Consider the following 27,649-nt stretch of genomic DNA (forward strand, 5'->3'; position numbering starts at 1 on the left):
ATAACCCAAGAGGGTAGAACTAGAGAAGGCTGTTAACACCCAGATCTCATCATGACACAGATGGAGATTTAAAGCTTCTCAGCATTTATTTGTTTTCTGTTTCCATAAGGTGTTTGTTCAAGTGATTAGTTCATATTTGCAGCTTTAGACTAAAATCATGCAATAATTCTAATGTGTGAGAATCTCTAGAAAATATTCTCATACAGAATATGAAACTGTTTACAAGAAGAGTCTAAATTCAGCCATTTTAAGATTAGTCAGAAAGTTTAATAACCATGACTGAAAAGCAAGCACATGCTGCCTGATTAATTCCATCATGAGAGCAAACACCAAGGACTGCTCAGGAGAAGTTATTCAGTATGTGCTATGAAGTGATGTGATCTCTCACGGAAGTCAGTGTCCGCTCGCAGAGAGTTTTGGAACAGGTTCAAGAACACACACAGCTCTAGCAAGCAAAATATATTTAATGCACAGATTAGGGCTGAGTCATGACCTTTGGACACAGAAAACTGGATATGAAATAGGCATGAAAACATCAGGGAAAGTGATCTAATTAGCTACAGCGATTTTCATCATCATCACACAAAAAAGGGAAACAGAGCTACCCATCCAAGATAAATGTTGGCATGATAGTCAAACCACGTGGACAGCATAAACTATTTTAAAAAGGCTTCCACTGGACTAAATGTCAGTTATTCTCAGTTCTAGTAGTCTTATCAGCCAGCACTGCTGGATAACTATGGTATCTCCTTGTGCATTTTGAAAATAAGCAGAACACACCTTACTATTAAGCTTACAGTGGGACCACAGCAGCACAACAAAAGATGGTTATCTGCTTCACAAGACTCCACACCACACATAATGATGAGCCAGAATGGTTCATATCTTCCCACAAATTAGCAAAATCCACATAAATATCCCTACATGAACACTGAAACCAAGAACCAGAGCAAGTTCCAGAAGAGTAGAGCTGACTACCTGGATTTTCGCTGGGAGGTCTGAGAAAAGAAACCTTGCTAATATTATAGCAGACAGAATTTGTAATCTGTCAGCACTCTAATAACAAAGCATCAGAACAGTATTCGAGTCTGGCATCAGTTACCTCCAAGGACAACTATTACAGATCAGGTTGTGCTCTGCTTTTGGAACTGCTCTAACCTAAATTCCTGTAGACTTGGCCTTCTTTTGAATTCAAAGGTAAATCACTGTTACGGAAGAAGTAATACATTTTAGTCAAAATTTCAGCAAAGAACAACGAAACATAAAATAACACTGGAGAATAAGCTTGTTAGCATCAAACCCTTCAATTCACACCAAAGACTTTCTTAGAAGCATGCATGCATGCATCAGTACTCAGAGAATCTACACTTCTAAAGTTACAAATTTAAGAGGCACCCAAGCAAATACACTGCCCTCCTTTCCCCTTCATGGTCTTTGGTTGGATACAGCATCTCACTGCAGTTCTTAAATACCATTCAGAACGACATCAGAGCAATTCATAGCTTGTACTTAACAGAGGCTCTCCAAGTGAGAAGATTGAATTACTTTTTCAAGTCAGAGCTTTCTAGCTTGCCCCTTATAACCTTGCTACTCTCCTCTCCCACCTAGTCTCAAGAGTAGCATTCTGATAGCACAGCTGTCAACTCAGACTGATTCATCCAAACATTTTTAACATACTTAGAAGTAATGCAAATCTAGAGAATGATAATTAAATCAGACATCATGTTTGTATTCCTATAATTTGTACCCCAACTTTTTTTTTTTTTAATAAGAAAAATAATTACAGTAGTTTAACAGTATGGACCAAGTTATGTTAGGTAGCTAGATAAAAAAGGAAAAATTGAGCAACACTGAGGTGAGTAGGATTGCCTAGGTCTGTCCTGTCTTACTTTGAAATATATCTCAAGAGGAGATGAAATAGAGCAAAGACATATCAAGACATATCAGATGTAACAGAGCAAGTATTATACTAAACATAGACCAAGAACCACTCTATAAGCCTTCTTGGGCAAAAATAATAGAACTGACTTGTCTAGCCAAACACACCACTTCTGGTCCAGTCATGGAAAGAGCTGATTTTGTCTACTAAAGCAGACAGAGATGAACCAGAAGGTGAAAAAAAAAAAAAAAAAAAAGAATGCACTGAAATAAGCCTTCAGCAGCAAATAATCATACTTCTGGCTGGATATTTCAGTTTCTATTTCTAAGAGATGTCTACCTTTTTTTATTATTATTATTTGTTTTCCTTCAGAGCTGAGGGGGCAGTTAGAAAACATGAAAATATCATTGCTTGTGACTAGCTGCACACAGACTTCTAGGATAACTTAGGCTGGAAATGATCCATAAGATCATGAAGTCCAGTCATTACATAAAATTAACAAGTCCACTCCTAAACCATGCCCTAAGCACCACATCCACACATCTCTTAAATATCTCCAGGGATGGTGATTCTACCACTTCCCTGGGCAGCCCAATCCAATGCCTAATCACTCCTTCCATGAACAAATTCTGACATTATACTTCCCCTGTGACACCCCTCCTCCTAGTTAAGAGTACATTTAGCTTGCTACAGAATTTTATAAGCAATAATAAGAATACATTAGCAGGCAAACACCTTCTGTAGTCACAGAATCTCTCCTTCAGCATCGTTCTGCCAAGAGCCAGCATTTCCAGGTAAACACCTATAGTTGAAGACTGAGCATCACAGTAGCATCTACTATTAAATATAGACTACTCATTATTTATTTCAACTTAAAGCTGTCCATCACTAAAGCATATTATACAGTACTTCATATCCAGGACTATGAAAAAAATGCACTGAATTCCATGAGAGCATACACCTGTAGCTTAGCAGCATTCTCTTTTATACTGAAGGCTTTCTGTTTGAAGTAAAAGCAAGGCTGGTTTCTGGTTGCCACTATCCTTCAGTTCCCTTTTCCCTGGACAGCTTAAGATCTGGGATGATTTACTATGAAATCCTTTCTCAGCCTTTCCATTAAACAGCACCTCTTCTGTCACAAATATTTAAATCCCCAGGGTCTGTACTATGCAAGCCTTGATGCTTTACTCTTCTGACATGTACCAGAACATAAATAATTGCTCAACTGAGTCTGCAAACTGATTTGACTAAATACTGGGTTAACTACTTCAACGTCACCTGAACATATGAACAGGAAAACAGAAAGCTAGAACTCGTGTCATGATTTAGTGATAGTGTTATTTACACAAAGCAGTGCTGGAAAGAAAAGAGCAATTGGTTGCATTGGAATAAGCAAATAATAGAATCATAGAACATCTGAGTTGGAAGGGACCCACAAGGATCATCGAGTCCAACTCCTGGCTCTACATAAGACTCCCTAAAAATTAAACCATATCAAAACAGAAACTACATGTATATGACAGGTATCAAAGCCAAGGCCAGATTCTCGACAAGTGCAAGGGAGTGATTTTGGATTACTCCAGTTAAAGAAAACATGATTCATAGACTACACAGGCTAATGCTTCGGGAGAAACTGACTCAAGTCTGCATTCTTTATGAAACATGCAGCTAGTCTGAACTGCCAAGGAGTTACTCTTAAATACACAACACAGTAAATCCAGGGGAGTAAATAACTTGAGAAAAAACATTTCAAATACTCTTCAGCACATCAAGATGGATGATCATCATATCACACCACCTCACTGGCAACTGGAATGCCTCTCTGCATTTTCTTTCTCACTTCCAACAGGGCTGAGGAGAACAGAGTTACGTGAACTCACACTGATGTATTGTCTTAATGCTGGCCTTGCTTGCAGAGTACAGATAAACAAAACTTTCCTTTTTCAGACCAGGAAGGATTTCCTCCCCGACACACATGAGAATAAATCAAAATTCAGGCCCTCTCTGTATATCCTATGGGGCTTTTGTAGCATATTAAGGTAATCAGGTATTTCCACAGACTTATGAATTATCAAGTGAGTTTGAAGCTTCTATACTTTACTCCAAAAAACTAAGATAACAAAATCATGCAATGCTCCACATTGGAAAGGACCCACAAGAATAATGGAATCTAACACCCGGATCCCAGCTACACCACCCAAGCCCTTGGCTGAGAGCAGTGTTCCAGTGCTCCCCGAACCTCAACAGCTCAGAGTTGTGCCCACCACTCTCTGGGGCAGAGCTTTTCTCTCTGACCCAGCTCTGCCCCAGCTCCATGCCGTTCCCTTGGGCCCTGTTGTGTCCCCAGAGATCAGCGCTGCCCCTCTGCTCACACCCTCATTTCACACGTGTAAACATCACCCATACACATCAGCAAAGTTCAGACAGCATTCTCTTCCTCCAGGTACTCACAATAGGAACTTTTATTGTTGGCTCCAGCTGGCAGAGCAAGGCATGCTACATACAAATTACTTAATGTCTGGGAAGCACTCATAGCCTAAGGACATCAGTGCCAGGCAAGACACTGGAAAAAACAATGGCACTATTTCCCCACAATGGTGCACTCCCACTATTGCTCCAGGCCCAGCAGCAGCTTGTTTCAGCCAGTTGCTGAAAGAGTTTCTTGGCAGCAAACAAAATTGACTGACATGGACCATCTTTCCCAGATGCCCCTTGCCAAAGCCTCATAAAGGGTGTGTCTTCCTGCCAGATTCAGAGCACAGCAGGCTCAGTGATTTAGTTCAGCTGTGACTTCAAGCTGAAACCTTACAGTGAGACCAAGGGGGAGTCAGAGCCTCTGAGTTGTAGGGCAAATAACCATCAAATCGTAAGAGATCAGCCTACAAAACATATACAAGCATTTTATATTTTTCAATTTTATATCTATCTTTGCTGGCAAATATGTTGCAGTGTTGGCTGCTTCTCGCTGTTCTCCTGTAGCAGTGCTCTTAGTTACAAATTCTCTGTGTCTCTCACACAGGACATCTGTTTCTCAGGCTAATCAGCAAGAGCAGGGTCCCAGTGCAGGCCCAGGCATGGTTTCATTAGGAAATTAAAATTTTCACTCCACTTTACAATTTGAGTCCTCCAGAAAATAAATCACATAACTGACAGTTTCCCCACCATAACATCAAGCTATTGGGATTCTCTTTTACAGTGCCAATCTCAACACACATTTGTAAAATCTCCCAGGAATGGCAGAGCAGAATGGAGACATATCTTGACCAACTATTCATTGGCCTTTCATTCCCTTCAGAAGTAACGGCCCCTTTGAGAACACATTGTTTCATTCCTCTAAAAGATCTTTTCAGCTCCCTCCTCAGAACAAGTTACAGGGATTATTCTGAATCAGATGAACTGTGGCAAAGTGCTACTGTATGAAGCAAAGCATTCGCTGTAACAGACAAAAGCAAGATTTTCTTCAATCATTATGTTGGAATAGTAAATCACAGAATCAAATTGATATAAGCTGTCACTCTAGCTATTTGAAAGCTTGCTGGCACCCAGAGAGGGAATTCTGTCTTCCTGAGAGCAAAGGAGCAGATGATATAAATTAAGACCAGAGCCGCTCAAAGAACTCATTTTGCAGTTTGCTTAATAAACACAAATGACCTCATTTCAAATTAATCTGAAGAACTCTTAAGAGTTGGGGATTAAGAGAATTTATATCATTCCAAATTACACCATATAGGAAGAAGAGAGGCTATGCAGTTGCCTCTGACCAGTTTCAGAGTAAATCAAGAAAAGCATTAGTCACACCCCAGTAAACAGGAAAGAAACTGCTTACCCCGTTCTGAAGATACAAGCTGACTGGAAAACTCTCAGAAGGAAGCAACCTCCAAGTAAAGAGGTTTACCTCTTGGCTGCCAACCCTTAATGAGGTTAGGGAGAGGTGGACCTTGGGTCCACCCTTCCAGTCACAAGAGAATTTCTTGCACCTGTGCTCCAGGGCTGGCCACACCTCTTCACCAGGTGCTCAATCACTGGTTCAGGTCATGACCTAACGGTTCCCATACATACACTCAAGCTAGAATAAGTAATTACATTTCAGAAGCTTAAGAAATATATTGAATCTGTATACAAAGTACATAGATTAGAAGTTAAATGTTCATTGTGTATTTTGCAAAAAAGAGTCACTAATGCTGTTTTTCAGAATTTGGATTAGTCACTGTTTAAAGTGAAAAAACTAGAAACACATCAAACTTTATGCACATATGCTATCAAGTTTCCATTAAATTGCTTATTAGTGAAAGGAAATTTGCAGGATGGTTTATGACTGCTACATAGAACCCCACACAAACGTCTATATACATGTATTCAATGTCATGTCATTGATATTGTCATGTTTTTCTGGAGCCTTAACCCATTCTTATCTCTGGGATACAGTTCTATAGAACAATATAAAATTAAGTAGAAACTTACTGTATTTCCATCTAAGAAATATCTCTTTCTGGTTCTTCATACTTCGGGCTGAAGTGAACACAGTAAAGGTTTTGGCTTCCTTTCTTCTATTGTTTTGCATACATCATTCAAAATTAAAAGCAATAATAAAGAGGAAATATTCCAGGCATCAACAATGATACAAGAAGTATTCCCAGGCCCAATGACACACTTTAAATGCTATTCCCATCACAAACCTCTTAAATACCCTCTTAAATATTCTAAGTCTACATCAAAGTCTAACGGGTTTTGAGTACTCATAAATCAAACAGAACCATGTTATTGTCTATAGAGTCATTAATAAGATTTTTCTGCTATTCATACTTTGACAAACTTATCCTATGGCTTTCAGCTTATCTTTAAACAAAATACGCAGCTTGATTTAACGCAGCATCACTGAGAATTAATTCACCCAGCAACAGTTTCTTCCTAGTCTGTAATTGAACCTCAAGACTTACAGATTGTTCTACATCTTCAAAACAAACAGTCCACAAATACTCCTTGCAGGGGAATTGGACTAGATGACCTTCAAAGGTCTCTTCCAATTCAAACAGTTCTATGATTCTGTATAACAGTTACTACAGAGTCAGACATCTACCATCTGCACAGCTCTAGGAATTAATCATCTATTCTATAGTTCTATGATCTCCCAGTTTCAGTTATTCTGTGGATTTGGTAAAAAAGAATTCATGTATATCATTTCCTCAAATAAAGAATCTCTTTTCCTTCTCTGGCTCTTGCTCTGTGTATTGGCTGCTTCTCTTCATTATATCAGACTTGCATAACACAGGTCTGTCCCCATTTACTGCAGTGACTGCTGGTACTCCATTCAGTATCTCATTTCACCATTTAATTTCATTTTAAAGTTGATGTTAGAACAACTGGAATCCAATTTAGGAATCAAACCTGGCTGACAATGCCATCAGTTTGTCACCTTCCTGTAGATACTGTGAGGTGCTCTTATTTCAAATCTAAGCCCATAAACTTCCCAGGGTCAGCAAAGACAAATTTATTGTACATAGCAAGGCCAACTTTGAGAAACTTCAACCCCACAGGAGGAATACGTCCTTAATAAATAAGACACCAAACTAGCCCCTAACTTACCCTCTTTTGGTCCATTTAGTAGTGAAATTATGAGTGAGAAATCAACAAACTTTTCTACCCTCCCTGCCAGCTGTACTTTCTGTACAGGAGAATTTCTCCCAACAGCTTTCATACAAACTACCTTGCAGATCTGCAGGACTGAAAACTCAAATGCAAAAGTGAAAGATTTGGGAAGCAGAGGACACAGATGTGTTGGTTTTTTTTTTCCCAGGAAAAAATATTAATTGTTTTTACAGCATATTGATATCATTAATTGCTTCAGAAGAGCCCAATTGTTTTTTATCTTTAACACCACAAGTGGAGACCACTACAATTTATGCATTGATTTTCGATTGTAATGTTTTTCAGTAGATAATCATAAACCACACAATACTACAACAGAAAGCCCTTCTGATGCAGATAAAGGAAGTTTTAGGTGTGATCAAAAGAGGATAGAAATCAAGCTTTTTTTTTTTTCTAATACAGTGTTAGGAACCTCGACCCACATTTTATGTATTCACTCGAGTCCATGCTGATTTTATTCCTTTCTGGAATTATCTTGGTTCAGTTAGAAGGCACTGTTCTCAGATGAAATAGATAAATACAAAGGATAAGACAGTAATTAAAGGTTGCTTTTTCCCAGCTTTGACACATCGTTTGTCCTTACGAACACTACTCCCAGCTAGAGGACTGCAGTGCCATCTCTCTGAGCAATGTTTGCATCATTTAACCTGCCTCCATCACAGGGCAAAGTTGTTGTGAGGGTAAATTATATGTGGGTACACTAAATAGGCAGTCACTGCAGCTATTGTACTTTAATTCATTCCTCTCTTTTATATTGCTACCAAGAGTTACCCCACTGCCATTTTCCTGCACTCTTCCAGTTTCATCAACACCCCATAGAAAGAGTGTCTATGCCCTCTATGCTATTGGATTGAAATATCACAGCTATGTAGCATGCTAAAACATGGAATTAGTATTCCTGCAGGAACAGTAGCACTAGATTAGAATTTCAACCCCAGATTAATGCTCTGAATTCAGTTGCAACAAGCCTATACAAATACTTGTAGCAGTCACCTCACCACAGTGTGGAAAATGAATTCAAAATTAAATCTTTCTTTTATTCTGTATGGTAGTTCAACTTTTTCACTTAAGTCACTAACTTAGAGAGTGATGGGAAGGAAAGGGTAAATCAAATTGCAACTCAGATTCTTTCCCTTTATCTCTCACCAATTGTAGATTTTCCCATCATCAACTCCAGTAGAAAATGAATTGTGACTCAATGACCTAAGAAAGTTCGAAGCTATTAAAACAGCAGATCAGCACAAGTGGGTTGGAGCCAGAGCTAACAAAGAGCTCATGCTACCAGCTGCTCATTTGAAGGCTCATTCTCAGTAGTTCGGAGTGCTCCCAATGCCAGCTGAAGCCAGGTAGAATGGCAGGCGATCAGCTCATCAGAAGATCGGGCCTGCTGATTTAAAGGCTATCCTGAGGCATAAAAAGCCTATTAGTGGGATAAAAGAATGAAGACAACGACTGCCAGTGAGAGTCAAGTGCTCTGGGAAAACAAGGGAAAGCTAGCAAAAAAATAATATCTTCTCCATATCTATGGAGAAGAAAAAAGTGATAGAAGTGGCGCAGTAATGTTTCAGAGCTGTTTTCAGGGTGGCTGCTGAACAGATAGTTGATGGGAGCACCTAAGGGAACGCTATTATGTCTTCCCAGCAATAGAACCCATCTCTGCAAATGGATGGTTTAGAGATTCTCCTGCTACTGCAAGAGATAAAGCACAAGCAGGTACCCGCAGAAACACCCTGCAGCTCGCCTGCCCAGCTGTTCAGCCACTTTCAAATCTACATAAATATTACGAATTATATTTTACTACAAAGCATATGCTCTCTAGTACCCATATGTGATCTAGCTGCAAAGCCTTGATTCAAGTGAATGTCTCTGCCCTCACTTAGTAATTGCTTCTCCTGCTGACAGCAACAGCTCTATGAAGAGGATCCCGGTGATATCTTTATGCAACGTATACAGTATGAAAACCCTAAATACGTGCTAAATACTAAAAACATGTCACACATGCTTCTTCCTCATACAAAGGTGAAAATGAAGTATTATATTTCAGACTAGGTTGCCAGACAGGAGAGATTGAAAGCTCAGCCTTTTTTTCAGCCTTTCCTTTACCCTTTTTCATCTTCAAGGCCATTTAGCAGCAGGCATTTCTCTCAGCTGTATCCTGCTGTGGTTTCTCTATTGTGATCATTTTTCTCCACTTCTGGAAATGCAGAGGTAGTCTGAGTGAACCAGTGAGCAGCAGTAATAAAGTGCCCCACTCTATCAGATGCAGAACACAAACCTGGGAGAGAGAACAAGTTTGTACATTTTTTCATTTAAGATAAGAGTGTCTCTGTTAATAAGAAAGATAATAACTCTTATCACTTAATAAGAAAAGTTGGAACAGGCATCTGGAAAGTGGGATGCTCCTAGGACCTGTAAGAAGCACTACAGAAAACTCTTCTTTTTGACATGACTCGCACTGCAGACCCTCCAAGCAGTGAACTCCCAACACTTCCCTGTTGGTAGTTGCATTCTGAATGCAGGAAGAACAGTGCAGAGGGAGAAAGAGCACAACCGAATGCAGCCTCAGACCTCTTTATGTAAGAAGAGGCTTTCATCTAGCTAGAGAAATAGATGAAAGCAATGTATTTAACGCAGGAGAATATAAGCTTCCCCTTGGAGACAGACACAGAGAAGAACAAGGAAATTCCAGAAGGTAAATACGGTATTCATAAGAGGTAGCTTAGAGGACAGTGAGTGGAAAGGACTTGTCATTTTCAAGGAGTTCTTCAGAAAAGATCATCTTTAATGGTTCCCGGATCACTGAATCCCAAGTGCTGTGATAAGTAGGTTGTTAGCATACTACATCCTCAATTAAATGCTTATCTCACCACTCTAACATCTAGTTAAGTCTCATATACTGCAGTAGAATACATTGAAAGAACAATGCTTTTAGTTGCTCATGAAGAAGAGAGGATATAAGTGCATTTAATTGCTTTATTGTATTGTGCAATACTGATTATCAGTTGTTACCAGAACTGAATAGTTTTTGGATGTGTTATTTTTAAGCTATCTTGTTGGCAGCATTTAGATGCTTTGAGTTCTGTCTATATTTTTGTAATTAATCCACTTTTAAGTTTCCACTGCCAGGGGTGGTTTCTGTGGCAATATGTTAGGAGCTGCTCTCCAGAAAAGTCTTTCAGTAAGATAGATCCCAATAAAACTTTGGAGTAAACACAATGTTGGGCCTTGAGGGTGAAATGTACAAGATGTGAATTCCAAAATTAAAGGCAGGGTGGATTTCCTGGTTTCATCCTCTTTCCCTCTGCAAGTTTCCTGATGAAAAAGCAATCATGTTATGAATTTAATCTGCGTTGTTAGTGAGCCCTAAGTTTCACATTATGATTGCATATGCTCACTGGTTGCTACTGATTTAAAACAACTCAGTGAAAATTCCAAGTGAAAACTATATTTTGATAGCTTAACTTGTACATGTAGCTCATATGCTTTGATATAAACCAGGAAGAAGTGGAGTATAGATCTGAAGTGTCCTGAATAACTACATAGAATGAACATCTTTCTACAATAAAAGAGAACTTAATACTGGAAACACTAAGATTTGCATATTACTAATGTTCATAAAAGTGCATGCAAATTCTTGTGCAAAACTCCCACTGACATCTACAGGGAATGCTCACGTGTCATTTAATCAGAACGTACACAGATGAGCTAACCAGTAATTGGTACTGCATTGACACTACACTTACTTAGTTGATACCTGCTAGTAGCTTTGTTGCACGTATTTCAAGGACATCATAATCTCATCTTTCAGGGAAGAATGATACTGCTATTGTAAAAATCAACAAGGAATCTACTGCTCCTTCCTAAACAAGTGTTCCTCCTCTTGGTGACTTAGATGGGCAGTCTTTCACTCTCTGAATAACAGGATTATAAAACAGTCAGCATTGCCACGGGCAAGAAATCAAGCTCGATGGCCTGATGCAATATGGCAACTCCTTACATCACTACTAGTAGCTCATTTGCATACAAAATCCTTCAAATAGCTAGACAAGAATTCCAGACTCCCTCGGATAACCCTGTCAAAAGAATTTGCATCACATTCAACATTTATTACATCCTTCAGGCATTCCACATGATTTGTCTCACATTGGCATCTGTACAGGTCCAGGTGCACGCTGTATTCTGAGACGCTCTGAAGGAATCCCTTAACAAAGGAGCTCTAAGGGGCAGCCAAAGGCCTAAGTATCAACATGGTTGGTTTGGGTTGCATGGAGATTTTAAGACAGCATTAGCTGTGTGAAAATACCTTTTCAAGGCAAAAATTAAGACACAGTAGACATACTGCATTAAGGAACAGTTTGGCACACGGGTAGGTAATTGATTCTTAATGTTTAGTATATTTGTAAAAGGGAGCATAAGGAAGCAATTAAGCCTCCATACTGCTTATAAGCTGTAGAGTTGATTTCTGAAAATCTGTCATATATTATTTGATAGAAAATGAAAGGAGCTTCCAGCCTGCCAAACCTTATGCTAAACCAAGTAGGCAATGCAGTTTTGTTCTGACAGCATTTGTCACTGACATAGAGTTTATAACCAAAATGTGCTCTCTCCACATGCTTTTATCATCAATTATCTTCCCTTCAATGAAACTTCAACTTTTAGACAGAAAACAATCCCACGCTTTTTACAAAAGGTGAACAGAACAGCAGCTGTTTACTTCAGAGAGTTCAGTTGCATCAAATCAGCTTCTGCTCCCCTCCAAAAAATGGAGCCGGGTCTTAAAGAGCACCCTGAGCAGCATTTCTGTCAGAACTTGTTAGGTTGCATTGTTTCCTCAGTTGTTGGAAAACATGCAAAACAAATATGGGGGGAAAAAAGCATAATTTCCTTTTCTCTGACTTCTTTTTGTTGTTTGTTTTGGTTTTAAGCACAACTGTATTCTCTATGAAATATTGAGGAGTCTCTAATTGGAATTCCAAAATAAATAAACAAATAAACCCCAGTCAAACCCTACAGAAAGGAAGGAAAGCAGAAATGAAGCAGCTATATCTTCTATTTAAGCATGGGAAGCTGCTCTCCAGCAAGTATTTCTGTGAAAAAAAGATGAGGAACTTATGAACTGGGAGGTAAAGAAGAAACATGCTCCATGTGCCATGCTCTAGAAATAAAAGGAAAGAGCTCTGTGCAGCAGCAGTACCGAATCTAATCTCATTTCCTTTGTGATACTCTCTCCATCTAGGCATCATACTGGCTGTTACTTCTTCCCTTTCAGTAAGTTTTATCAAGTCTGTAAGTCATTTTCTACTTGTTGAAATGCTGAAATCTATTAACACACAATCACACTGAGACTAATCATACAATGTATTCTATATACCCACATGAAGCAACTATCTCATGTAATCTCTTAAATGTCTGAGAATTACTGTTCTTCCCCTCCATACAGTCCATTCATAGGTACACCATAGCACTAGTTCTTGAGTGCCAAAAGAGATATACTTGTAGCACATTGTTAGGCTTCTACTGTTCCAGAAAGTTGTCTACACTATAGTCTGGCCAACATCCCCTGCATGATGTATCTGTCACTAGCCATGGCTCTGCTGGGGAGTACCTTATCATCACTTCATTGAACTGTTATGTATCTAACAAGGGTTACAGCCATTTGGCAGCATTCATCACCAGCTTCATCACAATGCTCCCTAATGGCTTCTGAACAGACTGCAAGTCCATCTGGTGCCCTGAGGTGAACTGACAAACTCATTCTGCAGCAAAGAACACAGCCAGCAGCTCCTTTTTAATTTGAGCTCATCTCCCTTCTTTGCCCATCAAAGCATCGCAAGCTCTACCAAGCTGGCTTTGCCTCAGCACAACTTTGCTATAGACATCATTATGTTTATTACTGTACTTAAAGCCACTCTACAATAGGACTAAAGCTGCAGGACGGCCTTACAACTTTCCCTGCTCTTTCAAATAGTTTTTTGACCATGCTAAGTTTCTTAGCTGTCACACAAACCTGCAAGTGTGTCACATCTGGAAACATACTCAGTAACTGTTCTAAACCACCTTACTTCCTCTGCATGTCTTGAGTCAGCTGTAATTCCTGATAACTGTTGTTACAGCCTGGCACCACGTTAATTTTCTCTGCTTTAAGGCATCCCTTTGCCGGAAGAAAAGTACTATCAAATGCAGTCTTCCTGCTTGAGGTTCCCTCCAACCCCAGCTTCAATTTGCAGTAAAGTGCCTTTTGAATCAGACTGCTAACCAGAATTGGTTTTCTTTAGGAATGCTTCCAAGAACTGCTAGTAGAGCCTGTCAGAGAGATGATGCTTCTTTACCATATTAGTTTCTTGATCTGTAAACTCACCAACGAAAGTATGATCTATACCTTCTAGAAATATTGAATGAGCATTACACTTAGCATTTTTTGCCTGATGTTTTTGATGTGTTATATTTTTATGAAGGACTTGCTGACACTCCCAGGACAAATGTCAAAATATGATTATCATTTCTTTTGACAATCTTTTTATTAAAATAGTTTATAGGTCATTAGAGACAACGTCTTTGACCTTGTGTTTTTTTGAGATCTGAATGCACAGTACTACACAGCAATCTGTCAAAATAATATTCTGTCCATAATATGAAATTGAAATTGCTTGTACACCAAGCAATTTTTATCCTTTGTGTATTGTTGTTGCGTTTAAAAGAAGACATGCAGAATATTTTTCCAAAAGTTTAGCTGAAAGCAATAGTTACAGCTAATGAAGACAAAAAAGGATACACCCTTTTGTGGAAATTTGTCATTTTGACCTGACTGGATCATCTGTTGTGTTTTATTTTCATTGTGAACTTTCTATTAAAACAGTCATAGCTTGTTACTGTTACAAGAAAAATGGTTATTATTTTAAGATCACTTTCATCTGGAGAGAAAATGTGTAAAAATGATAGTGCTTTCTTTGTATTTGAATCCATTCTGTTAACATCCCCTAACCCAATGCAGTACTCACTGAAACTCTCACAATTAAATATTAACTCAATCTAGATATGTATTTTTAAAATTACTTTATATTGCAAAGTCTCTGTTGAAAGCATTTAGTATTATTAAGGTTTTTTTGTTTTGCTTTGTTACTTTTTACAATGTACCCCAATAATTCAACACAAACATGAAGGAAATTTATCAAGAATGCTTTTACAGAATGAGTTTAGGATGAAGATGATTACAGTGTATGACTTTCAAAATGTGTTACAAACCTTAAAAGCTACTTTCAAACCAAGCAACTCTTACATTAATCCAGATAAATGTTTTTTTCACTGAATAACAGTAAGCCAACTATAAATCTGTCTAGCCTTCACCTGGAGACATTAAAAGATGTGTGTTGCCTCTTCTTGGTGATTGATTATCTATTAGAATAATGACTGTTTTACTACAGTTTTACCTGAAGGTAGAGTTTCATCTGCAAAACACATTCATTAAATTCTTTCTAAGGTGGTATTTGATGGCTTAGAATCATTGATCTTTCAATAAGCAAAGCAGACTGTTAATAGTAAATTTAAAAAAAATAAATTACTGTACAACTACAGAAAATAAAGGTATCCCAGTAGTTTATAAAAAACACACAAAGATGCTATTCATATCCATATCTACCTAGCAGCTGACCAAAAAAAATTTAGAAATAAGAGAAAATCACCTAAAATGCCAGACTTCATGTTTCTAAATGGAAAACCAAAAACCAAAAACAAAAACCAGACTATTTTCTGTCAAAGGCATTGATACTGCGGTTCTACATTCTTGCAAAGAGATTATCGTAATCAATTCAGTAAAAAACACGTTAAGTTTAAATTTGACTTAATTCAGTTGCCAATAGTTTTGTTGGTACCTTTTAAGATGCACTGGGTTCCTACTTGGCCTCCAGTTGCCATTCCAGAAGACCTCTCTTAAGCTGTTTGTCACGTCTGATAGCCTCCTGCATCAACACCATAACAGATTTTATAAGAATTCAGATAGAACAGTATTTAAAATTATAACTTGTGATCTGAGACATCCAGCATGGCTTCACCAATGGTGAATAATGCCTGAATTACCTGGTGACCCTCTACAATGGAGTGATGTCATCAGCGGGCAACTGATGTCACCTACCTGAACTCATACAAAGCGTTTGACATGGTCCCACACCACATCCTTATCACTAAATTGGAGATACACAGATTTGGAGGCTGACCTATTCAGTAGATTAGGAATTGGTTGGATAATCATAGTCAGAGGGTTGTGATCAACAGCTCTACGTCCAGGTGGAGGCTGAAAGGTGTCCCCTGAAGCCTCGATCTTGAGACCAGTGCTCTTCAACATCTTTATCAATGACAGAGTCAAGGGTACTGAGAGCACCCTCAAAAGTTTGTTGATGATATCAAGCTGAATGGTGTAGATGATACAACAGAAGAAAAGGATGCCACTCTGAGGGACCTGAACCAGCTCAGAAAGTGGGCCCATGAAAACCTCATGAAGTTCAACAATGCCAAGTGATAGGACAAGAGGGAAATGGTACTAAACAAAAAGAAGGAAGATTTAGGTTAGATGTTAGAAAGAAACTATTTACTGACACAGCTGCCCAGAAAGCTGTGAGTGCCCCATCCCTGGAGGTGCCCAAGGCTGGGCTGCATGGGGCCCTAGGCAGCCTGAACTGGTGGGAACAGTCAGCTCACAGTAGGACTTTAAGTGTCCTTTCACTTAAGTGAGTGGACTTTAGGGTCCCTTCCAATCTAAGCCATTCCATGATTCTATTATATATGTTATCAACTTGTTTTGCAAGCAAAACTAGATTTCATGAATTAGTAGCTTAGCTAAAAAAAATCCACCAAGTATCCTTATAATTTGGAATGAAAACAAGTATTAAATAATCATAGAGGAATAGCAAGACAGACTTTACACATCTAAATGCAATCTTTAGTAATATGGGTTTTTTCTCATGCTAATAATACAATTGCTTAGATTTAGCAGCAGAAGACAATTGCATGTCATCAAGCAGTATAATACAAAATGAGAAACTTTTAATATCTGAGAAAAATGACATTATTAGCATTCATAGCATAGCCTATAATGTACCGTGTTTCCATTACTTAAGAGTAGAATTTGTTTGATCTCTTCAGAGCAATTCTGGATAGAGGGAAGTAATTCATGGACTCAATAATATTACAGCATCTGAGACCAAGAAGAATATCGCTCCCTTTGCTGCTCACCACAGAACGTCTGAGTGCAGACTACAAGGACATATTCACGTTTAATTATTATGAAAATGTCACGTAAAAATGAGAAAGGAGTTAAATCACTGAACAAAGATTTAAACTGGAAGCCAGTGAGGTTTTAATAATGCTCTACATGTGAATTATGTTTCCAATAACACATAAATGTATTATGAAACTTCAGCCAATAAAAAGCAGTTTCCTACAGCTTAATGTATTTGAGAAGAGAATGACTGTACTCGTGGTAACAGAAATACCAATTATGAATCAAACACGTAGTTTAATTCACTTTATTATAGCTGCAGTTATTAAGTTAAGGCAAAAGCCACGCTTAAATACTTTCCCATCAGTTTGTGAAAGTGGAGAGGCAATATTCATTTCCTCAAATTTATGGGAGCATAATAATTAAACCCCAGCTCTTCTTTGTAGTGCCATGAACCCTCCTGGCATGCCTCTCGTTTTAACGCCATTCCAGCCATGCTGCAGGCAGCTTCCTACCTCTCTCCTGCCACAGAAACAGCTGTTTCATCACAGACCATTTCCCTTATGACACACGATAGCACCTGCAGCCACACTTCTTCACCCCAGCATACTCAATGGTGCAGATGGTGCAAGAAGTTAAAGGAGAAGACAGAGGTGAAATTTCAAACAAAATTGATACACTTGTGTGGTGAATAGCATGTCTGTGCCCAGATGTCAGCCAAGGCTGCTGGTCCAGACATCTCCACAGTGGTCCCATCACAGAGCATCAGCTGTACTGTTGTAATCATTTATTAGGGGGGAAAAAAAGGGGGCAAAATTTTACTGAAGAAAGGGCAAAATGTCACATGGCAGTGAGAGGTGGGGAAAATAAGTGCAGTAAACAGCCCTGTGAACAACAAGATCTCACATCTTAATGTCCAAACCCCTCATAATGCAGCATCTTATCTCCAGAACTCACAAGACAGCAAACAAGCCCCATCCCACAGGCCTTTGGATACTCATCCAACTTCCCTGTCCCAGATGACTAGGGTTTCCACACCTCCGAGCACCTCTGCAAAGGATATGAAGGGAAGATGGACACAAAGTCAGCTGGTTATCTACACAACAAGAGGAATGAAAGCAAGAATTCAGCCCACAAAGATGGAGGATGGAGGCTGAGACCTGGCTGAAATAACAAACAAAGTGCAAGCGGGAGAGCACAGAGGCTTGTGGCCAGGGTGTGCAGCACAAAACAGCAGCAGAAAGAATGGACCAAAAGTGCTGCAAGAGGAAGACATGCAGAAAAGGAAGGCAGACATGCTGCCAGGGGAGTAAGAGGTGGCCAGGAAAGGCTGAGGCCAGCATGCCATGCCTGTGCTTCATGTGTGCCACTACAGAAGGAAAGGGCTGAACCTGAGACCCCCCCCCCTCTATCCAGTCACCCCAACTGGACATCACTGCCAAGCCAGTTGGAGAGCACAACCCTTCAGGGCAGGAGAGATCATCCATCCCAGTTGCCTTGTGGTACAGGGCCATAGGAGAGTTAAGGCTCCTGCCCCGAGCCTGAAGGAGGCTCTGGGAATGCATGCCCCTGCAGCAATGCTTCAGCGTGCTGGCACCCTACTGTTCAGGGCTGGGAGCACGTGAAGATCATGTTTCAATTCCTCCCCAGATGTGAGCAAACTGCTGAAGTCAAGCTCAAACAACAGTCTCCAATTCTTTAAAAGTGTATTTGTATGTATTCACAGTATGTACAGATATGCACACAGTAACGGAAGGAGAGTTTGAAAGACCAGGGCAGTGGCAGAAACAGCCTAAGGCTGAGGAATGGTCTCGATTTCCAGGCTCCAGCCCCCATTGAGATAATTCCATCTAACCCCAACCAGACTTCTTCGAAGAAGCAATATGCCTGTGCATCAAGAAGGGGAGAGTAAGCATGTCTGAATAACTCTTATGTTCTGCTACTCCTTCCTACACTAGCATCTAGGCCCAGAAGAAAAATAAACCACACTTGAAAAAAAAGAAAAAAACCCAACATTTTGAAGCCTTACCTGTTTGTTCTTAGGTTAACCAACAGCTATCCAGTCTCCTAGCCTGGTTTTAAAGACAGCAGCTGCTAAGACTTATCCTCCAGCCTGCTCAAGCTGCAGAAGTTTTGCTAAAGAGACTCCCTTGAAAGATGTAAATTTCAGTTGGAAGTTACTTCACTTTAATCCTGTATATTAACCATTTAAAAAATATATCTGTTACTTAAGCTTTAAAAATGCATTAAAAAAAAGGCAAAGTTTATGTTTTATTAAGTCTTTTAGAAAAGGATAGTATATTTGTTCTGTTCATCCCTGCATTTGCTGAAATAGGCAGGTACAGATCACTTCTCAAGTCATTGGTCACTTCCCTATTGCATGTTCAGATTCCACCTCACTACTTGGATGCGTTTCTAGGAGAAAATCCTTCCTATTTGAAAGCCTCACATGTTTAAAGGAGCGAGGATCCCATCAGCACTCATTTTGGTTCACTCCCTTCTTGCTGTAGGGGTAACAGATCTTTCCAGTTCTAGTAGTTCCATAATTATGAATATAAAAAGTACAATTTGCTCATATCTGTACATCTCATCTTGGAAGGTTTAAAAAAAATCATGCTATTGCATGCAACAGACTAACAAAAAGGACACGCATCAGCACAGTAAGCAATGTGCAACTCTGTACATTTTTGTTTGTGGAAGAATTTGCACAAAGCCTGCTGGTGTTAAACATCAAAAAGGTAAGAACATCCAGGCATGCAATATACAGTGAAAACCTGGTTTCTGGCAGACCCTCACTTGCAGGAAAATCACATACGTATTTTAGATACTTAGTACTGATTTCCCTCATGTGAGCAGCTCTAGAGAACAGGTCCAGCCCAGCCAGGTAAAGGAGACAAACACCTTCCCTCTCTCAACTGCAGTATACTTGAAGAAAAATATCCAAGTTTCACAGTCAAGATATTTGGAGGATGAAACGTAGCCAGGCAGAGAGGATAAAAACCATAAGAAGGTCTCTCTGACACATCCTTGTTCAGTATTTCGTTTGTTAGTCACATTTGTGGCACAGAAGTACTCAAGACTGTGGGCACAGAAAGAGACTACAGAATACTTCTCAAGTTCAGAGGGATGGGACTGGGAGATTTCTACATATCCAGAGTCAGTTGAATCGAGGAAAAAAACAACTTCAACTTCATTTACGATCTCAAATATACTTCACAGCAACATTGCTGCAACTCAGCAGTCTGTGCTGATGCCTCACGGAGGCCAGAAGAACACTCTCAGCTGCATTTCCAGTTCTCTTTCTCATCAGCGTCTGGGTGGGTGCGCAGTGAATCCTGACACAAGGAAAACAAAACACAGGAGATTTCTGGTTTGCTGCTTCTATTTCTTCCACTTTAGTCCTTACTGCGAGAGGAGGATCAAGAAACGCCAGCTGTCCCTTTCACCCACATGGCCAGGAGTGTTATACAATCCGAAAACCACAGAAGGTATTTTGCCACTGAGAGATGCCCCAACATATTCCTGTCCCATAGTTCCATCTCTCTTGCCCCTACAAGATTTCACTTCAGTGGTCTTTCTTAGGAACAAAAAGGAGCACCTCAGCCCAGGCATCTATCATCCTGGTTGTACAAGGCACTCTACTGGTACAGGAATTTTCTTTACCTGGGTTTGAAGTTGATGACGTTTCAGCTGTCTATAGAACTGCAACACTGTAGGATCAGCTCTCACTACTTTTGGGTCAAAATCCAGAACACGGAGACCTGCAAGGCTGCGGGCTCGGGAAAGGGCTACATAAGCCTGCCCACTTTCAAAGACACGAGACAGAGAGATTTCCACAGAATCTAAAGACATGCCCTATCAAAGAGAGGGAGAAATTAGCTACACAGCAAAAACAACAACAATAACAACAACAACAAAAAACCACCCAAAAACACAGAACACCATGTCATAGCAATACTAACACATCCTATGAATTTGTCAGAAGTTACCATTCACAATGTACAAGCCTGATAAGAAAGGTGGCCTCTTGTTTATTTAAGTCAAAGATGGGAACTGGTAAACCAAAAAAGAACAGTTTCCCAATGACATTAAATTTGCCCTCAGACAAGGGAGATACTTTCAGTATCTAAAAGGAGACTGTAAGAAAGATGGGGGATAGATTCTTAGCATGGTCTGTTTTTATAGGACAAGGGGAAACTGTTTCAAAACTAAGAGAAGAGAAACATAAATTAGATAAGAAAAAAAGTTGTGCATTTCTCATTTTTGGAACGCAAAAAGGGTGATGAGGCACTGGAACACGTTGCCCAAAGAGATGGCGAACACCTCATCCCTGGAAACATTCAAGAGCAGGCTGGATGGAACTCTGAGCACCTGATGGAGCTGTGGCTATCCCTGTTCATTACAGAGGACTTGGACTAGATGGCCTTTAAGAGTCCCTTCCAACTCAAACGATATGATGATTTTTATGAACCTTCTATTGTGTGAAGCTCCACAAACTCCATGCACTCAACACAGCAGGGAAAGAAATCCCACTGTTTTCATGCACAGTAATTAAGTGGAGGAGAAGTCAGTTTCAAGGAGTCCTCAGACCACCTGAGAGAGCGTTTGGGTTAGAAACAGCAAACTATCCCAAGAGGCAGCAGAATTTACTACACAGCCTGGGAACAAGCTTATAGGTCTTCTACAGAGAAGCGTTTATCAAAGTGCATGAATTATTCTGGAAAAATGGGAAATGTGTTATGTACACTGGAAAAAAAAAAAAAAAAAAAGCCAGCACACCCTTGAAAGTGAAATCCAGCTCAAACAGAACAGCCGTAACTCCTGCAGCTTCCTCAGCTACAGAAAGCAAGCTGCAAGATCATCAATGCTGATGACTAATAGGGAAACAGTCTTGACCAGCCCACAGCAGTAACTACTGCTGCTTTCCAGTCCAACACCAACTGTGTAGATGGCAGCACCATTATGGAAACTCCACAAAGATGGAATAGCAACACTACTGTCTGCCAAACTAAGGTTATAGACAATTATCATGAACAGAAGAGATGCAATCTTCCTTGCAACAACAGATACATAACCTGGAGCTTTTCTACGACAAGTTTTTTCCTCCAGTTTTACCAGCAATCTAAGCATCCCCAGAAGATAAGGCTCATGATACTAGAGAAGTCTACAGACAGTTGTAGAAATGCACTCACCTGGCTCTTGTGAATGGAAATGGCCCATGCCAATTTTAGGGGCAACTGTTGGCGACTCAGATGAATTCCTGATGGCCCTTTGAAGAGCCACCTCTCCAATTTGATAACTCGTGTGACTCCACAGAGAAACCTCACCTTGGGCAGCCCTGTGGAAATGGGAATAGAAGGACAATAAGAGCATGTTCCTGGCATTCATCAGCAGGAAGACAAAAGATTTAAGAACAGGTTTCCCTCTTCCTCACACTAGTATTTCATGAACTTTAGGGCTGCATTAAAAAAAAAAATCCCATATCAAAAGAGAACAACACACCCCACTCACTAAGTCGGATGTTCTGAAATGACATTTGGGACATGAGCAGGAGAGTTGCATTCAGCTAATTTATCAGTTGAGATACACGCAGTGTGTATTTCCTCTGTAACAGAACAATGTTCTCTGAGGAAAATACAACAACAACACACCACAACTTGATTCAACAACACAGAAATAAATGCAGATGAGTATACAGATCTGAACAATAGAGAAAGCAAACACGGGATGCCTTACAAATGGCTGCAGCTGATGCACCACATCACATGACAGCCCAGGAGAACCTCTAACATTTTGCTACGGAGAAGCTCTGTTCTCTGCTTTCCCGTACATTATTCTTAACAAACAGTAGAGAAAATTAACAAGTCGTCAGCACACCAGTAATATTTTTAAAATAAAGTTTACTTTACCCTTCTGTTCAGTTTCAAATCCTACAACAACTCCTCGTGCTCCATTCACCAGCCCTTGAGACACATCCAGATTCTTAGCTAGCATTACCTACAGAGTAAAAGGAGAGGGGAAAGCAAATCTGTTAGTGTGCTGGTTTTCTAGTATGTTCAGCCACTTTCAGCTAAGCACCTAGCCAGAATGCATAAGCATAGACATATAATTCTATTGCAGATTGGAGCACAATCACAGAATCACAGCCTTCCCTTCCTAGGATTCCCAACTACAAAATTCTCAGTGCTGAATGCTTTACACCTGATTTTCTGTCCACAGCTACAACCTCAGATCCAGGGAAGCAATTTTGCCCTCCCAAATGCCAACAAGCCTAGATGACTGTGGAAGAAGCCACAGTCCTTCCCAGGGCAAAGAATCACCCAGTGGTGCTTCTTCAACATAATCCTGCATCCTTTCCACTCTGACAGCCTCAGATCACAGCAAGATAACCAGTAGAGCAGATTTGGCAATCTATGCCTTACTCTTACAGATCAGGAAGACTGCTGTACCCAAGGCTGAGACACCAAGCAAGAAGTCTACGTTCTGCTTCTGGGCCTGATAAGAAATATATGTCTAAGTCACTGTTGTCACCACAGTCCACAGGACACACACGTGCTCAAACCAAGTTGATCCTCTGTCTGGGTTGCAAGCAAGAAAGATACTGAGATCAGGCTAGTCTGACCAGTCTCATATTGGCTTGGCATGGTTGCTCCATGCAGAATCTGCATTCTACAAATTAATATATTATATATATTTAGCTGTTATACCTTCATTTTTCTTATGCCATTTGATCTGCTGTTCTTTCCCAGACAAACTTGTACACACACTCACCTGAGCTCCAACCTTTAGCTCAACTCTACCACCCACAGGACATTGAGCATCAATTAACTTCACTAGCATCGGGTCACTGTCCAAAGCCTCAAAAATGTGCAAGTCTCCTATGAAGGAAAAAAAAAAAAAAAAAAAAAAAAAGCAGTGACCAATGACAACTATCAGACATAAGCTACATGGTATTTGCAGGAGACTCAGCATTTATGTTTTGCAGCAATTTCTCTCATAGTGACCGAGGAGAATGGATATTAAGAGTCTTAGGTTCAAGCTTGGCACACCTAACAGCAGAAAGCTCACTGTTATCTCCCTTCCCAGCATACTTGCCAGAGTATTAGAAGGCTTGGAAATTAAGGACCAGCAGTAAGCAGGATCTGACCAACTACCATTTCAAGCATATGACCAGTTTTATACCAGATCTCCAAAGGGGAATCCTTGGGCCAAATGGGCCAGGAATGAAATAACCCTTAACTCAAAACAGTGTCTGGTTTAGTGCATGGATTTTCTGAGATTCTACAGAAGGAAGAAGCAGGGGTATGGAAGCAGTATCCACCACACCTCACGGAAAACAATCAGCTCACCGAGAAACAATAAGGTATATTCAAAAGGGGAAACAATTTCCCTGCACAGCTCAACTCCAACACATACAGCTTTTGCTGTGACAGAACATCACCTCCTTCTGTCACCATGGTATCCCCATTCACAGCTCAGCCCTGAAGCCAGCAGCTTTCTGCACAGAATTCACCTGAGAGCTGTCGCAAGCGTCTTTCATTAGTCAGTTCTACATCATCTTTGTGGGTACAGAGCCGTGTAGCCAGGATCCCATCGCGCTCAGATCTGTTAGTAGCTGTCTGCATCAGCACACTGATAACCTCCTCTGTGCACCTGGTGACCAGGAAGAGGGCACTGTTATTTGAAGTGACCAGGGACAGGTCTTGAGCAGCAGTCACTTCCACAGAGCCACATCAGGCTTAAAAGCTCTGGTCTCTAGAGAGAATGGTGGACAAAAGTAACTACAGAAAGTGCAAGAGTGTGTCCCAGCCCATCCCCAGCAAAACATCCCTTGCATTCCCTATCAGAAGTTGCAAAGGGATACTCTAGAAAGGGTTTCTTCCTTACCTAGCACTATATCATAGACCTGGTTACACTGACTAAGGCATTCATAGTTATTCCCCCAGCCACAAAACCCCCACAGAGCATGAGGGAGAGGTGAGCAATGGCTCTGTCAGCAGGGAGCAGGGTCTCGAAATAGAGCTGAGTTCCTGCTCACCTGCCTAAGCGGACTGCACTCAGCAGGGAAATGAACGTCTTATCGGTCTGCCTTCGCACTTCCGTCAGCTCCATGTTTATGTGGATGCATTTCCTCCAGCTTTTTGCCTGGTAAATCATTCTCTTGTTAAGAAAGAAAATGCAAATTATGAGGGCAAGCTTAGGGACAACTTTGCACCTGGAAGCAGAACGTGGTTTCTTCATTTGCCTTGCAGACTGGGGGCAGCTGCAAGAAGTCCCCGCTGATGATGAGCTGAATTCCTCCAAAAGGCTCATCTCGTTTTCTCACTGCTCTGAAAGGGAAGGAAGAGACATTTTGAACGTCCTCCAGGGCCTGAACACGTTCAAGTCTCAGAAGTTATTTCTCAGCCTGTCAGCAGGTTCTATCACCCTCATTAAAAGGCTGTTATTCTTAGCTGTGTCAGAAGAGTTAAAATAATTACTCAATATTATTACAAGACATTCATTTGTCTTTGTCTATCCAACCAAAGCACCACTGCCGGTCTTTGTGATTCAGAGGCTGTTATAATACAGCTGCATCTTGCTCCTCGCTGTTTAGACACTGTTCAGATGGAGTCCGAAAGCACAGAGAGCTGAAATGCATCTCGGAGTCACAGTAAACACAGCAAGCTTAATTGAGTAGCAACAGAGAACTGATAAGAACAGCACAAATAGAAAACTGTGCCCTGGACTCAGCTCTACAGACAGAAACTACAACCAGAACAGACACAGCCGGGAGGATGGGGACACAATCAAAACATATCTCATAAGAAAAGCTCTGTCCTAATACTATCTGCGATTTCAGACTTCCCTCCAGACTCATGCCAACGGCTGCCTTGTATCCAACAACAAAACCATATGAAGGAAGCAACCTGAAAGCGCAGGGAAATTCATTTCTCTTTTTGACCTGACAACCACTCACCTTGCCACTGCCTCCAGCTTGTCAAAGAACTTGCCATCCACCATGGAGATCTCATCGATGATTAAGCGCTGGCAGGCCAACCAGTGCTGCCGCACCCCAGGTCTCTCCGCCAGCTGGATGCACTGTTCCAGTGGAGCCTTCCCAGAGCCTATACCTGCCAAGGGACAAGCAAACTCTGGGAAGTTCCGAACTGTTTTGGATGAGAGCAGAAGCCCCCAGCTCCTTGCTGCCTGGCCAAACATTACCTGCGAAGGCATGAAGTGTGGTGCCACCGATGTGGCAGGCTGCCACTCCAGTGCTGGCTGTAGCATAGGTGCTGTTTGGAGGGAGGGAGCCCACAATCTTCTTCAGCAGGAATGACTTCCCGGTCCCTGGGAGAGATAGAGAGCACTGCTTTTACCAAGGTGCCGCAGGACTGCAGGGGACCATCACCTCAGGGGTGCAGAGAGTAGTAGCTTGGCACTGAGGTCTTGAACCAAACCCAGCCTCTCACCTGCACAGCCAGTGAAGAAGACGCTCTTCCCGCTGTGCACAGCACCCAGCACGGCCTCCTGCTCCACTGACAGCCGGGCAGAGGGCCGCCTCTCTGCACGGGGCACCTGTGGGATGGAAGCATGGTGGGCTCTTTGGGAGGAACTGAATCACGGAATCATACAGGTGGGAAAAGGCTTCTGAGATCACACAGTCCAACCCCACCCCACCATGCCAACTGACCACAGCCCTCAGTGCCACATTCCACAGTTCTGTAACACCTTCAGGGATGGTGTGACCCCACCACTTCCCTGGGCATCCTGTGCCAGCACATCGCTGCTCTTCTGGAGAAGAAATTTTTTCTAATATCCAACCCAAACCCCCCTCGCACGACTTAAGGTCATCATCTCCCATCCTATCACTGTTGCCCGGGAGAAGAGGCTGACTCCCACCTCACCGCAAGCTCCTCTCAGGGCACTGTAGAGTAATGAGGAGACTCAGAGGAGACCTTCACTCCAGACTGAACAGTCCCAGTTCCCTCAGCTGCTCCCAGTAACGCTTGTGCTCCAAACCCTTCACAGCTCCTTTGCCCTTCCCTAGGCACACTCCACGGCCTCGATGCCTTCTCTCGTATTGAGGGGCCCAGAACTGAACGCAGCACTCGAGGCGCAGCCGAGTGCAGGAGGTCGATCGCCTTCTGTCCCATCTGGCTGCACAATCGCTGACACGAGCCGGGATGCCGTCGCCCTTATCGACCACCTGGGCGCGCTACTGATTCACGTTCAGCCGCCGTCAGCTCACACCCGCGAGTCCTTTCCCCGCCGCCCTCCCCTCCCGGAGCCTCACCTCCGCCGGCCGCTCCCCGCCGCCCCGGTCCCGCTCGGGGTCACGCCGCAGGTCGCGCTCCTGCAGCGGGCTGATAACGGAGAAGGCGGGCGGCGGACGGCCCAGCAGCCGGGGCTGGCGCGGCGCACCCCGCGGCCCGGCGGCCAACTTGAGCTTCAGGAGGCGGAAGAAGCGGCGCAGGGCGTCGGGCGGGCAGTCGGAGAGCAGCACCTGGGCGCCGCCCGGGCCCACCCGCACCGCCGCGCGGCCCTCCCCCGCGAAACGCGTGAAAAGCCGCACGGCGTCGCCTCCCAGAGCGAAGCTGAACGCCGTCGCCTCCCCACCGCCGCCGGCCACGCGCAGCACCGGCTGCCGCAGCTCGTCGCGGCCCAGCAGCACCAGCGCGCCCCGCAGCACGCGGCGCAGAGGGCCCGCGCCCCCCGGCAGCGGCCGCTCCACGACGGCGGTGCAGCGCAGCTCCGCGTCCCCCATCGCGGCGCTGCCAGGGTTGCTCCGCCGCCCGTTCAAACTCGCCGCGTGGAGCCGCCGTCCAATCAGCGCCGGGAGCTTTAATTCGACAACCAATAGGAGACAAGAAAAGGAAACCGGCGAAGGAGGAGGGCGTGCGGCTGGTCTGGTCAATCAGGAGCGCCGCGCG

The 27,649-nt window shown here is 42.0% G+C and overlaps 2 protein-coding genes across 3 annotated transcripts in view; both read right to left on the bottom strand.

Moving 5' to 3' along the window:
• ST6GALNAC3 (ST6 N-acetylgalactosaminide alpha-2,6-sialyltransferase 3) overlaps positions 1 to 5,777 on the bottom strand; it is a 209,171-nt gene extending 203,394 nt beyond the window's left edge. Inside the window, exon 1 of the mRNA XM_090146513.1 lies at positions 5,706 to 5,777. The gene's annotated coding sequence lies outside the window, so the exon portion shown is untranslated. The remainder of the gene's footprint in view (positions 1 to 5,705) is intronic.
• A 3,773-nt stretch (positions 5,778 to 9,550) lies between these two features.
• Positions 9,551 to 27,483, bottom strand: PIF1 (PIF1 5'-to-3' DNA helicase). Of its 2 annotated transcripts, none has more exons than XM_090146517.1 (12): positions 27,013 to 27,483; positions 26,189 to 26,294; positions 25,941 to 26,066; positions 25,696 to 25,849; positions 24,952 to 25,066; positions 24,775 to 24,881; positions 24,250 to 24,389; positions 23,508 to 23,614; positions 22,646 to 22,733; positions 21,929 to 22,074; positions 15,394 to 15,480; positions 9,551 to 9,800 (listed from the first exon to the last, which is right to left on the bottom strand). In XM_090146517.1, exons 1-11 carry the CDS (start codon positions 27,481 to 27,483, stop codon positions 15,415 to 15,417), a joined length of 1,626 nt encoding a protein of 541 aa, XP_090002643.1. In that variant the 3' UTR covers positions 9,551 to 9,800; positions 15,394 to 15,414. The 2 variants fall into 2 exon arrangements, with proteins under 2 accessions (XP_090002643.1, XP_031456596.2); XM_031600736.2 differs by lacking the exons at positions 9,551 to 9,800; positions 15,394 to 15,480 and adding exons at positions 16,854 to 20,071; positions 20,400 to 20,591.
• Positions 27,484 to 27,649: the final 166 nt, after the last annotated feature.

Source organism: Phasianus colchicus, chromosome 9 (genome assembly GCF_987193195.1).
Source record: "Phasianus colchicus chromosome 9, bPhaCol1.hap1.1, whole genome shotgun sequence".
Classification (NCBI taxonomy): domain Eukaryota; kingdom Metazoa; phylum Chordata; class Aves; order Galliformes; family Phasianidae; genus Phasianus; species Phasianus colchicus.

Excerpts from the sequence above, each read along its gene's own strand:
- PIF1 (XM_031600736.2), bottom strand. The coding sequence starts at position 27,483 with ATGGGGGACGCGGAGCTGCGCTGCACCGCCGTCGTGGAGCGGCCGCTG. Across the intron at positions 23,615-24,249 it reads ACGCTTGCGACAGCTCTCAG|GAGACTTGCACATTTTTGAG; the intron begins GTGAATTCTGTG and ends TTTCCTTCATAG. Across the intron at positions 22,734-23,507 it reads AGCTAAAGGTTGGAGCTCAG|GTAATGCTAGCTAAGAATCT; the intron begins GTGAGTGTGTGT and ends TTTACTCTGTAG.